The sequence below is a fragment of the Podarcis filfolensis genome, assembly GCF_964270895.1.
Source record: "Podarcis filfolensis genome assembly, chromosome: 6".
Taxonomy (NCBI): Eukaryota; Metazoa; Chordata; class Lepidosauria; order Squamata; family Lacertidae; genus Podarcis; species Podarcis filfolensis.
The window spans coordinates 79,286,855-79,302,759 of NC_139609.1; the positions used below are offsets into that span (position 1 = coordinate 79,286,855).

A 15,905-nucleotide genomic window follows, 5' to 3' on the forward strand; every position below is an offset into this window, starting at 1 on the left:
CATCCTGCATCACTGCACAAAACATTTAGCTTTTGTTCAAAAATCTTACAAGTGGCCTCCCATATGGTAAGTCATACTAGAATAAAACGTGGTAATGTACAAACAACCAGCAAACCAGAAGGGCAATATATGGGTTATGATTCTGCTCTGTTATCAAAGTGCAAGAACCCTTTGAATAAGAATGCAAGGTTGGTAGGTGTCTATATCTATAAGACAAAGGACACAATTTAAAGAAACAAAGGACACAATTTAATAAAGGTTACCAAGTAGATAAATAGGTACCGCTCTGGCGGGAAGGTAAACGGCGTTTCTGTGTGCTGCTCTGGTTCGCCAGAAGCGGCTTAGTTATGCTGGTCACATGACCCGGAAGCTGGTCACATGACCCGGAAGCTCCCTTGGCCAATAAAGCGAGATGAGCGCCGCAACCCCAGAGTCGGTCACGACTGGACCTAATGGTCAGGGGTCCCTTTACCTTTACTTACCTGTGACTAATCTCCTAATTTAGCCATCATTAACATTTGCTGGAATGGATTCACAGATTGTGGCGCAACAAACATTTCTCTTGTGATGACATAGAGAAGTGGGCCAGCCAAAAAGGCATCATCTTGCATGTGATAAGCAGTTCTAGCAGTAGTGGACTTTGGGTTCTCAAATTTCAGTGATGCCCTGTGCGATGCTAAAATTTGGCACCCCCACCCCACCCCACCTTTCATGCTCCATTCTACATCATTGTTGCGGTGCCCCCTGCAGTACCAGCGCCCAGTGTGGGTGAACCGATGGGACTACCATAAAACCGCCTCTGCTTCTAGCTTAGTGCATGTTCTCAAATGCATTCATTAACAACTAGAACCTGCAATAAAATTCTGTAGCATGGTCAGATAGAACTGCTGCTCAGATCTCTTTGGAAAGGGAAATTTCAGGAGTCGGAAAGAGAAAAAAGGGTGAATTTTCCCCTACTCCCCAGGGATTTCCCCCCGCTGTGCCATACAGTCTGCTGGCCCCAAATTTGAGCATTTCATAGCTATGCGGGGTGGGTGCCATTCTGGAGGATGAAAAAAGGGAAATGAATCCTTTTGCTTTGCTGTCCTCCTGAAACCTCATGTATAGAGTGGGTGGTTATGGGGAGTTTTTAGATCTCATAGCCCACATTCCTTCCACCCAACTCACAATCTCTCTTCTCAAGGATAGTTATAACAAGCTGTCAGGAGTCCCTGGGTCACACATCTGAAACCCTAATCACCCCTCTTTCTACGACCCTTTTCATAACTTGTCAGGGGCGCAGACAGTTTAGACATTTCTCTTTCTCTCAACTACCATCATCACCCTGTATGCTCTTAGGATCTTGGTGCCAAGGGGCTTTATTCTCTGTCTCTGCTCTCTCGCTCTCTATAATTTTTCTTTTATTTTACAAATATACTTCTGGAGGTTCTCCAAGGATGCAAAAAACTTATTTTGGGGTGGTTCTTTTTTCACTTCCTGATAGGTAATCCACTACCCAAGTCTGCTACTAGATTAAGCCATCAAGCAGAAGAACATGAGCATTCTTGATACCACAAGTTTTAACAGCAGGATGTGATTCATACATGGATGCATAATCTTCTCAGTGTCCAAGTGAAATGGCTTCCGAGCAGTGCGCCTCACTGAACCCACCTGTATGAGTCTCTGTAACTCATTGTATCGTGTCCCGAATCTTCCTGGTCCTCCTCAGACACTTTGAAACAAACCTTCTTCATCCCATGCTCAACTTTGTCAATATCGCTCTCTTCCGAGACCAAGGATGTGGCGGGCATCTCCTCCATGGAGGGAGGCTCACATAATCCTGCTGCCGTGGGTTCAGTAATGGTGGACAAAAGCCTGCAGATGTAGAATGTATCATGGTAAGAAGAAAAACCAGCCAAGGGCTCCAGGAGCCAGAACTGTAATCTCTGCTATACATACATGGGGACACCTGTAGGCTGACGCTCTGTGAACCTCCCCATGCTTTTAAAACCTTAATCGGAGGCTCTGCATCACCCCTGCTCTAAGGCATGCTAAAGCTAAGCCAAGTAGGGCATTGAGAGTTATAATTCAATCATAACTTTGATTCTCTCCTCCCCCCCCCCGATTGAGCACAAAGATTTCTAAAGGCAAGATGTTAACCAACTCACTTATTTATCTGAAAGACGTATTGTTTCATTTCTTTAACTGCTACTTCTAGTTTGTTGAAGAGCTGCAAGTAGGAGTCCTGTATCTCCCGATCTTCCTGCTTCAACAGAAAGGTGAGACCTCTCTCCTCCTGAGTAGTTCCTCCATTCTCTTGGCCAAAGCAACCATCATATTGTCCATGTGGGTTGAGGTCCCCATTTTCTGGCGCCAAACATCTCCATGATGGTGCAGCCATGCTGGCTATGCAGTGCTGAGTATATGAGACTGGATTTAAGCTTCCTGTTAAACATTTAAAAATGCTGGTTACGAAAGCACTTGTCTTTAAAGCTTATTTTAAGGAGCAACCTCAAATTCTTTTATATGTTATTTATTGAACTGTTTTCCAAAAGGGGGAAGACATAAGTGACAGATGGGAAGAAATAAGGAATTACAAAGAATTTCCCTTCCCCAGAAGACCCTTTGTAGTCATCGTAGAGCAATCCTTTAAAATTTACCTAAAGGTTAGAACTATGCTTATGAAATGTATTTACTTATCTGGAATTATCAGCAAGCCAATAGCTGTACTCAAGCCTGTCAAATTCTGTAAATACTGGAGGAAAAACAGCAACCATGAGCTAGTCCTAGACCCTTGGCCTTCCTTTCCCTGTTGCCAGTATCTCAGCTGCTTTTTGTATTATCATAAATTGCCTCAAAACAACATATTGTTTTAGCACAGACACCAGTGGAAGACCACTCTTGTTCAATTGCCTATTTACAGCTGCCAAGCCTTGCAGCCATAACATATTTTCATGGTGATGGATCTCTTGTTAAGTCTTTCAGGTTTCATTCCCAGTCAATAAGCCATCCCTTCTATACAGAAAAAGGGGGGAATTTGCTTAAGGCTGCTTGGCTGTCATGTGCAGCATGATAGTTATGTTCATCCCCACCCACCCTATTCCCACTATTATGCTGTGTCCTATGACAGAGTCAGATGTTCTCATAAAAACTTCAAAGGGGACCAGGCATCTTAGTAGAAGCATTCTTCTTGAATTTGGTCTTGAACAACAGCTTGGGTGTTGCTCCAATGGGTATGCAAAGCTCTTAAGAGATAGTGAGCACCTTGTTCTGGATCGAGGCCGATAATAGAAGGCTTCCGTCCAATGCGAATGCTGAACGACCTAGCCACCGAGGTAGTGTTTTTGGGATACGACACTTCCATGAGGTTAATGTGGCAGTTGGTGGGGCAGAAATCCATGCTGCTCAGAGGGTGAAGTTCCGTTGTGGCTCGTTTGAAGGATGGGCTCACCTTGGTTTTCAACTCATCTGCGAACTAGGGAAAGAAAGAAAAATGTTTCAATGGTACTAGCACACTAATCCACAAACTACGTGCCCCTGGGTTTATGCACTTATAAATAAATCGAACTACCTACCACAGCTGCTCCTTTTTTTTCTTATTTCCATCAGCACCTCCACCCACAAAAGAAAAAAAATTATCTCGGTGGCCCTCTTTCCAATAATTCACAGAAAATGTATTTCCTTAATAACTACATAAATCTATGTATTGTATGCTTCAAGATGTTCACAATTCTGTGAACAGGAGAGCCCAGAAATGATGTAGAAATGCTATCCATGATAGCAGGTGAATGCTTACATCCCATAATGTAAACTGGGGCTCTGATCCAAAAGACTGTGAATGAAGCTGTGGGTTCTGGATATGTGCTACTCATATTTTTTCCCCCAATTTTTTTAAAAAACCAGAATCCCACTAATCAGCTATTTGTTGAGGAGGGTAGATAGGATCCCCTTACTCCTGCTTCCTGTCTGATCTGCAGGCATCATATCTTGGCTTTGTAAAATGAGCTGTGTGCATCCAGTCTGAGCTGTTGGATTGGAAAGCCTGCTTCTGTGTGAAGAAGGCCCTTAACTGGATATGGTGCAAGTGTTTCACAATCAGACAGTGACATTAGTCTGCAATCTCAATAAAACCAGAAAGCCATCTAAAAGTTTAAAACACATAACGTAATGTGCACCTACACCCAGCCAACCTCCTTAAAAGGGGATTTAAAATCTAAAGGAATAATAATAATAATAATAATAATAATAATAATAATAATAATAATAATAATTTATTATTTATACCCCCGCCCATCTGGCTGGGTTTCCCCAACCACTCTGGGCGGCTTCCAACAAAATATTAAAATACAATAGTCTATTAAACACTAAAAGCTTCCCTAAACAGGGCTGCCTTCAGATGTCTTCTAAAAGTCTGGTAATTGTTTTTCTCTTTGACATTTGGTGGGAAGGCGTTCCACAGGGCTGCTGCCACTACGAGAAGGCCCTCTGCCTGGTTCCCTGTAACTTGGCTTCTCACAGCGAGGGAACCGCCAGAAGGCCCTCGGCACTGGACCTCAGTGTCCGGGCAGAACGATGGGGGTGGAGACGCTCCTTCATAAATGGACCGAGGCCATTTATGCTGCAGTGTCCTGATGTTGTTATGCACAATGATCTCACCTCTTGATAGCTGGCAACCCTTCTGTTGATGCTCTCCAACTTTGTGTCGCAAATCTGCCGGCACTCATATTGCGGCATGGTGACCACAGCATTGCTGAGGGACATAAGCCTTCTGCAGTTCCTCACAAAGAAGCTGTCATCTGTAGCAAAGGCCTCCAAAATCTAAAGCATTAGAAAACAATTATCTTGCTTGGTTGGAACACCAGGCCACAAACCTCTTAGCAGATGAAACGTTGGAAATACATCAGCCAGGATCGCACAATTCCAAAGGCAAAAATGACAACTGGGCAGGTAGACACGCTTCCTGGCGTATTTCAAGGGAACACTTTGGAAAGGTAAATTGTAACGCAAGTGGTGACTCAAATTTTGTTCTTTGTTTTTGTGGAACCCTCATTCCACAAAAAGTGAGAGGGAAATCCTGCTGTTTCTGTGGAAAGTAGACAGATTTCTAAGAATGTTTTGGAAGAGGTGGGGGTTGACTAACCATAATGTAGTAATGAGGTGTTGGATGACAGGTTTTTCTCTGGTATGTGCCCCCCCACCCCGCCACTGTTTAAAAAAAATCTTTGCCAGCTGCAATCTGCAGCAAGTGAGTCTCAACATCTCTGCAGCCATCTGACTATTTTTTTAGTTTCTTTAGTTTTACAGTTACATCTTCTTTTCCGTACTATATACAATAAATCTATTTGACTTCCCACCCAGCGTTTCATGACAGTTCTTTATACATATTATTTGGCTGCATATACACTAGTTCTTCACCTAATTTTCCACACTCTCTTATCTTTTATAATGTCAACTGTTGGTCACAAAGCACCCCCTAACCTGGAAGTCATATTTAAGGTCCAATAAATATCCCCCTGGGTACTCCCACTCACTCATTGTCAATTTGTCATCTTGGTTTCTTATTTCAGATGTCATACTGGCAAGCTAGGCATACTTAATTAGTTTGCATATCCGTTGTTCTTTCCCTGGGATTTCTCTTAATTTCCAACTTCTTGCATATACTATCCTTGCTGCTGGTTGTTGCATATAAGAATAGGTTGTGGGCTTTCTTAGGCAATTCATTCGCAATTACACCTAGAAGAAATGTTTCTTTCTGATTTCTAAGGAAAGGTAAGTTTAAAGATTTTCTTTAACTCATTGTACACCATCTCCCATTAGATTGTCGCCCATCAACAAAGGGTCCTTTTCCATTGCAACTGGATTTTAATAGACTTCAATATATTTTAACACATTTCTATATACATTTGTAACTACTGAGCTTCAGGGACAGGGAAAAGTAGTGGATGCCTGGTTGATGCATTAAAGAGTAACACCGAATGGTATAAACCTTTGCTGTGAGGCTGAAGGACCCCTTGGGCTCAATGATCTTCTCCAGGACAAAGCTCCTGATCCCAGCAGTGCTGACGTATTCATACACGACGCCATGTTCCAGGTGAACATTGTCCACCGTTAGGCTAATAAGAGGAGTGTCTTCTCTGATGATTAACGGGGAGTCAAAAGTCTGAAGGGCCAATTCTGCAAACCAAAGTTCAGTCATTAGAAGAGCACAGAGATGGAGAAGAAGATGAAGAAGAGTTTGGATTTGATATCCCGCTTTATCACTACCCAAAGGAGTCTCAAAGCGGCTAACATTCTCCTTTCCCTTCCTCCCCCACAACAAACACTCTGTGAGGTGAGTGGGGCTGAGAGACTTCAAAGAAGTGTGACTAGCCCAAGGTCACCCAGCAGCTGCATGTGGAGGAGCGGAGACATGAACCCGGTTCCCCAGATTACGAGTCTATCGCTCATAACCACTACACCACACTGGCTACACCACAAGAGCACAAGCTGTAGCATATCAAAAAAATTCTCAGAATCCCTGAAGCAGCACAAAAAGCCATTATGACAAAGGAGGAGTGAGAACATGCCATAATTAAAAGGCCCTCTTGGCATTTATGAACACTGCGATCTTACTGAGTTCATTAAAAATAAAAAATAAAACCACTCCATCTCATGAGTGTGTCCACTTAGCACAAAGGAGACTTGACCCTCAGGGTCCCTTCCAACTCTACAACAAATTACATTCACAGGAAGAGGGTGGGTCACAAAACTACACATCTCAGGTGTCAAAGGCCACAGTAAAGGTGTGTGTATGTATATGAAGTACAACTCCCATAATCTCTGGCCTCATGAAACCTGGGATGTTTGGGAGGTGGATGTTTAAAACATTTGGCAGGGACTACAATGCTATCCCTGTTATATGAATACTTATTTGAGAGCGAGTACCACTGAACTCCATGGGGCTCATTTCTGAACAGGCACGATTAGGATTACACTGTCAATCATTCAGCCAAAGCACATGCCATCGCACTGCGAGTCAGCCAAGAGCACACAATGCAAATATGAATATTCAAAAGCTTTTAAAAACGTGATTATCACTGATGAACTTTAAAAGCCCTCCTCGCTTCTGCTCAGTCAACAAAATTACTTGAAATTCTGGCAGTGATGCTTCTGCCAATTATAAGCCACCAAAAGCAATTTTAAAAGTCTTGTAATGTCTTGGGAGAGGGGGCGACACTGACAGGTAGTACTAGACACAACTGGTGGGGCTGGTTCTCAGACCTCTTAGGGTCCTATTGAGCAAACACTCAGTCTCAATTTTAAAGCACGTTTTAATTTCATTCATTATTTTGCTGAAATACGGTGCTATGCAACGTCCTATTAAGGTATTAATTTTATTTATATTTGCATCCCACTCCTGCTTGAAGAAACTCAAGGTCTCAATGCTATACCCAGTTTTATCTTCACAATAACCCAGAGGGGAAAGTTGGGCTAAGTAAAGCATACTTCCTTTCAAAGAGAAGCTACATAGGCAAAATATCAAATGGGACTCAGATGTCTTAATACTCTCATCTCTTGCCATCTTGGTCAGTCCCCGTGTTATAGCTTCAGCCAAATATAGCATTGTCAGTAAATAGAATCCCACAATCCCCTTTTCTCAATAACATTCTCATTAAGAATCCCACAGTTTAGCTAGAAGTCAGTCACATGCAATTTGGGGTAACAAGTTGAGAGAAAGACTGAGCTGGCATCCTACGTGGCACAAGGGATACAAGTAATTCAGTAAAATGTAAAATAAAAACATTGCCCAGTGTGATATATGCCAACCACAAGCAAAGGCACTGTATAATTATGTCGGGTTTGTGGCTTGACATTGCAGCTGCCAAGTCAATTTCCCTATAACACTGCATCCAGGGGCTCAGTGATTTTCTCTAGTGCACAGCTAAAGAGGTCAATAAAAACAGATGTACTTTTTTGGAGACAAAGTTTGTATATATGAAACTAGTGTGAGAGAGCACAAAGGAGGAGATGCAGGAATGAAGTTCTGCACATAGGCTTCTCCTTGCGGCCTCCTGAGTGATCTACCAGATTCCCCACCCACTGATTCACACTTGTATAGCACATAGCAGGAAACTGGCACGGTCCAGGGAAATGCCCAGTCTCCAGTCCCTGTAATAGGCAAGGGTTGAATGGCAACCCTTGAAGACTGTCTGCTGAAGACAAGGAAAGAACCCCTGTTCCAAATTAAACATCCACAGTGATTCAGGTATAAATTATTGTCTCTGTCACCTTGCCTTAGCAGAAAGGCACATCTAGCTCCCATTCTACTGATGCATCATACAAAAATATAAAACTGCATTATAATGAACCAGGTCATTAGTCTATCTAGCCCAGTACTTCAGATGGCAGGGGCTTTTCAAGGTCTCAGGAAAGTCTTTTATAGACCTACTATTTGAGATCATTTCTAAGAAGTGGGGCCAGGAGGCCTTTTGCATCACCAAGCTATCCCTCCCCACCCCAACCCCATCAGAGGACAGCTACGGATCACTTCCTAGATCATTTCCCTCACTGGCAGGGAATGTCTTACCTTCGTCTTGCTGGCTGTCACTAAGGGGATCATTTTTCTCTATTGTAAAGAGATCTCCTTTACAAGATTCAGAATGACTTCCATTCAGGTATGAGTTGGAAGCTGACTGCCGAGCTCTGTCCTCTTCAGCGTCTTCATGCGTTCGGTACACCCATTGATAAAAACCCTTCCAAAGAAAGACGGGATGTCAGAGAGACATAGAATCATAGAATCATAGAATCATAGAGTTGGAAGAGACCACAAGGGCCATCGAGTCCAACCCCCTGCCAAGCAGGAAACACCATCAGAGCACTCCTGACATATGGTTGTCAAGCCTCTGCTTAAAGACCTCCAAAGAAGGAGACTCCACCACACTCCTTGGCAGCAAATTCCACTGTCGAACAGCTCTTACTGTCAGGAAGTTCTTCCTAATGTTTAGGTGGAATCTTCTTTCTTGTACTTTGGATCCATTGCTCCGTGTCCGCTTCTCTGGAGCAGCAGGAAACAACCTTTCTCCCTCCTCTATGTGACATCCTTTTATATATTTGAACATGGCTATCATATCACCCCTTAACCTCCTCTTCTCCAGGCTAAACAAGCCCAGCTCCCTTAGCCGTTCCTCATAAGGCATTCTCCCAAGTTACACTGCACATTAGCTTTTGGATGGATTTACAGGTATCAGCAGCCTCCAGATGTTCTGGACGAGCATGGCCAATGAGATGAGTATGGCCAATGATGGATGGCCAATGGGGGTGATGATGAACATCAGGCAGAGGAGAAGAATGATAAACAGGACCAGAAAATGTGAGAAAATCTCATTTAAATTATCTGAAATCCATATAGTTAGAAAGAACATCTGAACAGAGCAACCACAACCCCACCAACATAGAGCCAGAATTACTCAAGATCAAACACCCGGTGGAAAAGGAACAGTCTTCACAGCTCTGTGAAAGGCTTACAATATGGGGACCACATGAACCTCCAAGGGGAGGGAGTCCCACAACCTGGGTGGTACTGCTGATAAGGCCTGGTCCCACATGACTACCGACCATGCCTCATACTGAAGCAGGATGTGAAGCAAAGCCTCAGATGATGATCTTAATAACTGAGCAGATTCATATGGGAAAAGGCAGCCCTTAAGATACTCTGGGCCAAAACTGTGTAGAGATTCTAACATGACCTTTGCAGCAAAAAAGGAGGCCTGGACTAATAGAAAGGGTTAAATCCCCACTCCCAACATTCCACAGTCCAGATCCACCTCACCTTCCCTCTGCAACTATTTAAATTCCCCTCCCTCCACCCATGGCTGCTATTCAAATAACAAGTCTGGCTCATTAAGTGCACAGAGGTGCTTAATGCATTGTCTGGTTTGACCCTGACAGTACCATGATATCCCTTTTTAATATAGCGGATGGAGAGAGAGCCTTGTGAAGGAGGAGAATAGCTGTTTTGCTGACTCCTCCCTCTTCTGTGAGCTCCTTTTACTGTTATAAAGTAAAAGCTCCCACTCTATTTATGTAAACATATTTGGCGTGGGGTGGGGGGAAGTGGTTCTTAAAATTTTTTGGCAACCTGAAAATTATCTCTCTGTTCTTCAGTCCTTCTTCCAGCCACTTCTTGCATTGTGCAATCACAACATGCAATACTCACCGTCGTGCTTCAGATGTAGCAGATTAAGCATGTACTACGTTATATTTAAAACAGCTGCACATGTCCATTTCATTTCATTGTGGACGCAAGGTGGAACAGATGTGTGTAGCTGCTTCCAGCATGACGCTGCACACTGGTTTTGTTTAAAACAGCAGCAGCATTGAGAAGGTACTACTGAAGGCTGGGATACATTTATTTATTTTCTTTCTTTCTAATATAGTGTTTTAACCTGGTCATCTTTGCAGTAATTCTGTGGGACTATGACTTTACAGATGAGGAACTGAAGCAGAGAACTAGAGTGGTCCTGCAAAGCTGTGCCTAAGGAGGGATCGGGACCTGTCTTCCAGATCAGAGTCCACCAGAGTGCAACAAGTAAAAAGGCATTGCATTATTTCCCATCACTCCAAAGAATTTCCCCTCTACTCATCAGTTCCAGTCTTCTGTCTGCTCACTGCTTTTTCTTCATCTTGTGGTCCTGATGAAAACTGCCTCCCTCCAATACTGCTGTTTGCCCCAGAGGGAACCTGATATGGGCAATAGCAGCTGTAGGGGGGATGTATTTTCATTTTGACTGTAGCATGGAAAAATAGGGGTTAAACCCCCACCACACACAAGACAAATGCCCCACCCTATGCCACAGTCCCAATCTTGAACACTTCTCCCTGTGGCTTCTCTTCAAATAACAAAAGTCAGTGGCATTAAATGCATACAGGTATTTCAGATATCATCTATTTTGGTCCTCAGTGAATAGAGATAGGTTTGAGAGGATTGTGCAGAAAAGCCCAAATATGACATTTTTTGTTGGGATTCCCCAATGTTTGGGAAACACTGGCCTATTGGATAAATTTAGTCTACCCATATTTAGAGCCACAGCACAGTTTTTGGTTTAAGAGGGATGGGAGTGGAGTCAATTACTAAGAAATATAAAGTGCAGAAGAATGTTAGCATCTAGAGGAGAGAGCTCTGCTTTTAAAACTTGGATACAACAAAAGTCAAGAGATTTTATAATGGGGAGTGTTCAGGTCTCAGAACCAAATCTAATTTAGTACTTGGGGTTGTCCCTGCTAACTAGACAGAAGCAGCTTTTTGCCACCCGAACAGGAATATCTGAGGCTAAGATAAATTTGCAAAGTTCTGCTTTCATGTGAATTCTAAGCACCCTCCCTCGTTGATGAGGAGATGTAAGTTCAAAGCACACTTATTCAGCAAAACAGTTGCACAACAGCATGATACAGTGTTTTCTTACCCTCTAGAAGTATTATAAGAAAACAAATACCTCCCTAACTAGTTTCTCACCAGATATTCCTGCTGCCTGTTCCTGTATGCCGCAAAGTGCTCCAGAACCTCAGTGCAATTTTCATTCATCACGTTATTCCCGCTCACTTTCAAGACACACTGCCCTGGGTGAAGGCCCACAGCACTTGCTTCTGATCCTTAAGAGAGGTGGACAGGAGAGGGGTTTAGAAAGCACGGCTACAGAGTAAGCAATAAAATAAACAAGCTATTTCTGGTCAAGTGAGTGGCGGATATGACAGATTTTCTGAAGCAACCCTAGATGGGCCATTTGCTCTTCTTACGTTCTTCTAGTGTAAGCTGTATTATACCAAGTCAGACCTCTCTAGAGTTTCAGGCAAGGAACATTTCCTCCCCCAACAAAATATGTCCAGGATTGGACCTGGGACCCTCTTTTCTACCCCTGAGCTACAGACCTTTCCCCCAAAAGGGAGGGAGAAAGGTTAGTTCTTTTACAAATGATCCTACAATCTGTTTAGACGGCCAATCCTATACCCATTTATCTGAAACTCAATGGGACTTTATTCTGAGTGACCATGCATCATCGGATTGCACACTGAACTACTTTTCGTTTTAGATTGTCTACATTCAATAAGTTTATATCTTGCCTTTCCTACCGATAGTACTTTACACATCATAAGACTGGTGGGAGTGGCAAGCTGGAACCAAATCTAGACCTTCCAATGTCAGCGGCTTTTTCTGGAATAAGGAGCCTGAAGTGGAGCAACGAAAAGGCCCTGCTCTGTTATCCAGACATAGAAGACCAGGCTTCCAGTATTTATACCAGGCATACTAATAAAAAGGCAGCATATTGCCTGATAATAGTAGGGATCGATGCTGCAGAGATTGCAGAATAGTAGGGATTGACCTCTAGGTGCCTCTGTGCCTGACAAGGCCAGCTCCAGATCTGATGAAGCCCTCAGCCAGGTTGACATCAGTGGCCCTCCACCCAGCCATGAGCTTACCCAGCAAATGGGGCTTGCATTCTGGTGCCAATACAAGCCCTGGTAGGATTTTGTTCCACTCAGGAGCTCCCAAGTAGAGCTGATCCCTGCCCAAAATGTGACTTGCAGTTGGTGCTGGATTTGGTGTTGAATGCAAGGTCCAATTTTCGGCAAGAAGCTTTGCAGCTTGAATTCAAGCTGCAGCTGCACAGCTGACTCTTTCTTTGCAGCTCTGGATTAAACTAAAGCCAAGGCCACAAATAAAGAAAAAAAGTATCGGAAGCAAACCTACAGTTCACTCCCAGTTCTTCCTTTGAAGTGACTGACAGGTGGACAGCCACACCCACCCACCACATGGCCCACGGAGGGTGGGCCAGATGTAGATCCAGCCCACCAATTACCGTATTTTTGCTCTATAAGACTCACTTTTTCCCTCCTAAAAAGGAAGGGGAAATGTGTGTGCGTCTTATGGAGCGAATGCAGGCTGCGCAGCTATCACAGAAGCCAGAACAGCAAGAGGGATTGCTGCTTTCACTGCACAGCGATCCCTCTTGCTGTTCTGGCTTCTGAGATTCAGAATATTTTTTTCTTGTTTTCCTCCTCCAAAAACTAGGTGTGTCTTGTGGTCTGGTGCGTCTTATAGCGCGAAAAATATGGTAGGTCCAGTTCCCCACCTCTGATGTGAATTGTTGAATTTAGCACAATCCACTACATAGCATCTTGTTTTAATGCACCTTGTTAATATTTTTAAAAGGCAATTAGTGTTATAATTAAGACACAGGGCATGATTCATCCTATAGGTTACTCCTGTTTTCCAGGATACAGCTCAGCTACCTGTATACAGCTCCCCTATTCTGTGTTCAGAGCTCATTTCACATCCCCCTTTCTCACCTCTCCCCACAGCATGAACATATGGTGGTGCTGCTCCCCGAATCTGGAAGCACAGCTTTTCACTGCAATCTGGGATTTTGATAATCCTGTCAAAAATAAAAGGGATGTGGATGACAACAGTTACATCACTGGTATTCTGTGCACATGTGGTTATTCTTCATCACTTATTAAGTAATGTCTTGGGCTTGGATTCTAAGGGGAATTCTGTGACTATAGGCAAACAAACACAGCTCAGCAGTCAGATGGGGGGGGAATCATAAGGTCACATGAGAATAAAATGGAATCCAGCAGCTCTAAAAGTTCTTTCACCCAGAAGCAGGGATGTCACGCTGGGGAGTTTTTCATGACTGCTAAATTCATGCTATCCTTAATTCAGTATAATTTGTATGCTAAAGTTATTAACTCTGACGCATGAGGCATACAATGAACATTAACTATAAAAAGAAAGGTATGAGTTGTGATTTTATAATACATGGTTTAATGTGTACGTTTGCTCTCAAGACTGCACTAGAGTGTAGAATTGTAAAATGTTTACATTGACTTCATTATGATAGGCATTAATATATATTATATTAACTGCTCACAATCAGCTTCCAAGAGCAACCTGGATTTTTCTGGCGACTTACTCTTTTGCCTTGATTGCCACAAGAAGCCGAAGAGGTCTCCGAGAGCAGAAAGACTGGTTCAAGATGGTCTCCACCTCTTGAAATGGGCGCAGGAACACCAGATCCTCATTCATGGAATAAATCTTCCGCCCAACCTGCAATCCAGCCATCTGAAATGACACACGGAAGTTATAAACCACTCCATGCTTATCATTCCATGCTTTATCATTTGAGTAGCATGTGGCAGATGGTATGTGAGATAATGGATTTACAGCTGCGTTCTGGGCAGCCCAGGAGTTCCTTGGAAGCTTATCAATTTTCCTACAGGAGAATGTCAGGTGTTTCATTCTGGGTATGTTCTAGATCACACAAGGTCAACTGCAGAAGAGTACTGTGTGTGTTTTAGGCCACACAAGGTTGGCTTTTTATTTACCTCTGGTACCTCAGATGTTACTGAGCTAAAGTTCCCATGAACCCTAACCCATAAAAATATGGTTTTATTAAGCCAGGCGCTGTCTATAAATGTACAGCAGAACTTTTTTAAGAATCAGGATTACTGAATGTCCTTTCAAAGGGTGAGAGAAGACCTAAACAAATGCGAGTAATGATCTACAATGGTTTCTGTATTTCCTCTGCTTTTGCTACTCTTTATAAGCAAGCACAGTTATCTGGATAATGAGATGCTGGCTTTGTGCAAGAGCTATCTATCGATTGGACAAGGGCCAACATGCTTTTGGATACAGCTCAGCGAGTTATCAGACATCTGCTTGTCAATTGTTCCTTCAAAGCCTGGCAGTAAACATGCCTCCCAATGGAAGAATGCTTTTGTTGTTGCTCTGTGCTGATATGTTGTGGTTGTATCAATCACAAATCAGTTCCATAATTAAAACATGCAGACATGAAGCATTGCAATAAACACAGAATTATTCTACCATATGGAGCGAGAGTAGGGAACCTTGTTCAGCCCACATGGCAAAGGGGTGTGGAGCCAGGGGCAGAAGTGGGTGGAGTAACAGGTGTAACTCTTGCCAAAGTTAGAGGTTTCTACCCAGTTGCACTTATATATTGATCTGGTCAATCAAGAGGCAAGAGCACTTGAGGATGGAGGATTGGGAAGGGTGGCCAAGACAGACGTGAGGGCCAGACAGAGATGTCTAGAGGGCTCCCAGGTCTGAGGTTCCCCACCATGGATGTAGATAGATTTCAAATAGAATTAAAGAAATCTATAGCAGAGGTCACCAACATGGTGCCCATGGGCACACATTTTCCCACCATGGCCATATCTGATGTCTACAGGGTCCCCTCCCCCATTTCCCATACTGTAATTAGACATTAAACAGGCATTCTGTTGTGGGCAATAGAATAAGTTGTGCTGCAGTTTGTCTGGTTTGTGAGTGTGATCATGGTCCCAAAAATGGTTGGCAGCCCTTGATCCATGGACAAATGAAATATAAGCATTTTGCAATTCAGAAAATGCGCAGAATTAGATTGCCTCTTTTTGTTACCATTGAAACCAGGACTGTTTCAAGGCTTGAAATTTTGTGGGGGCAATGTCTCTTGAAATGAGAGAAACAGAATAAGATTAATAAGTTGACAGTCAGGACTTCAATGACCTATATACTGTAGCTCCATAAGTAGCAGACTGCTTCAGGCAAAATTTACAAAACAGGAAAAATTTCCTGATTTGCATCATATTTCTGAATTTAGGTTTTCTTGATTGAGAGCTTTGATTAAAAAAATATTTTTTGGTATAGAATAACATCACAGCTAATCTTGTGGAAGTGACTGATTAGTTTGGGTTAAAGGGATATATTAGCGGCAAGGGGCCAATTCTTACATATCCCCTATTTTCCAAAGAAAGAATCAGGATGCAACATTCCTGCATTGCAGGGGGTGGATTAGATGACACTTGGGGTCCCTTCCAACTTTACAATTCCATGATTCTATGACATGAGCTGCAGGGTCCAGTTGTGAGTGAGAGATGCAGGAAATAATGGA

General features: G+C 43.1%; 1 protein-coding gene across 1 annotated transcript in view; it reads right to left on the bottom strand.

Moving 5' to 3' along the window:
- PREX1 (phosphatidylinositol-3,4,5-trisphosphate dependent Rac exchange factor 1) overlaps positions 1-15,905 on the bottom strand; it is a 217,866-nt gene that overhangs the window by 22,696 nt on the left and 179,265 nt on the right. The window contains exons 18-26 of the mRNA XM_083618315.1: positions 13,929-14,077; positions 13,303-13,388; positions 11,471-11,607; positions 8,546-8,711; positions 5,966-6,153; positions 4,636-4,797; positions 3,244-3,454; positions 2,148-2,424; positions 1,651-1,854 (exon numbers count right to left, since the gene is read on the bottom strand). Of these exons, the coding sequence (XP_083474441.1) occupies positions 1,651-1,854; positions 2,148-2,424; positions 3,244-3,454; positions 4,636-4,797; positions 5,966-6,153; positions 8,546-8,711; positions 11,471-11,607; positions 13,303-13,388; positions 13,929-14,077 (1,580 nt within the window). The remainder of the gene's footprint in view (positions 1-1,650; positions 1,855-2,147; positions 2,425-3,243; positions 3,455-4,635; positions 4,798-5,965; positions 6,154-8,545; positions 8,712-11,470; positions 11,608-13,302; positions 13,389-13,928; positions 14,078-15,905) is intronic.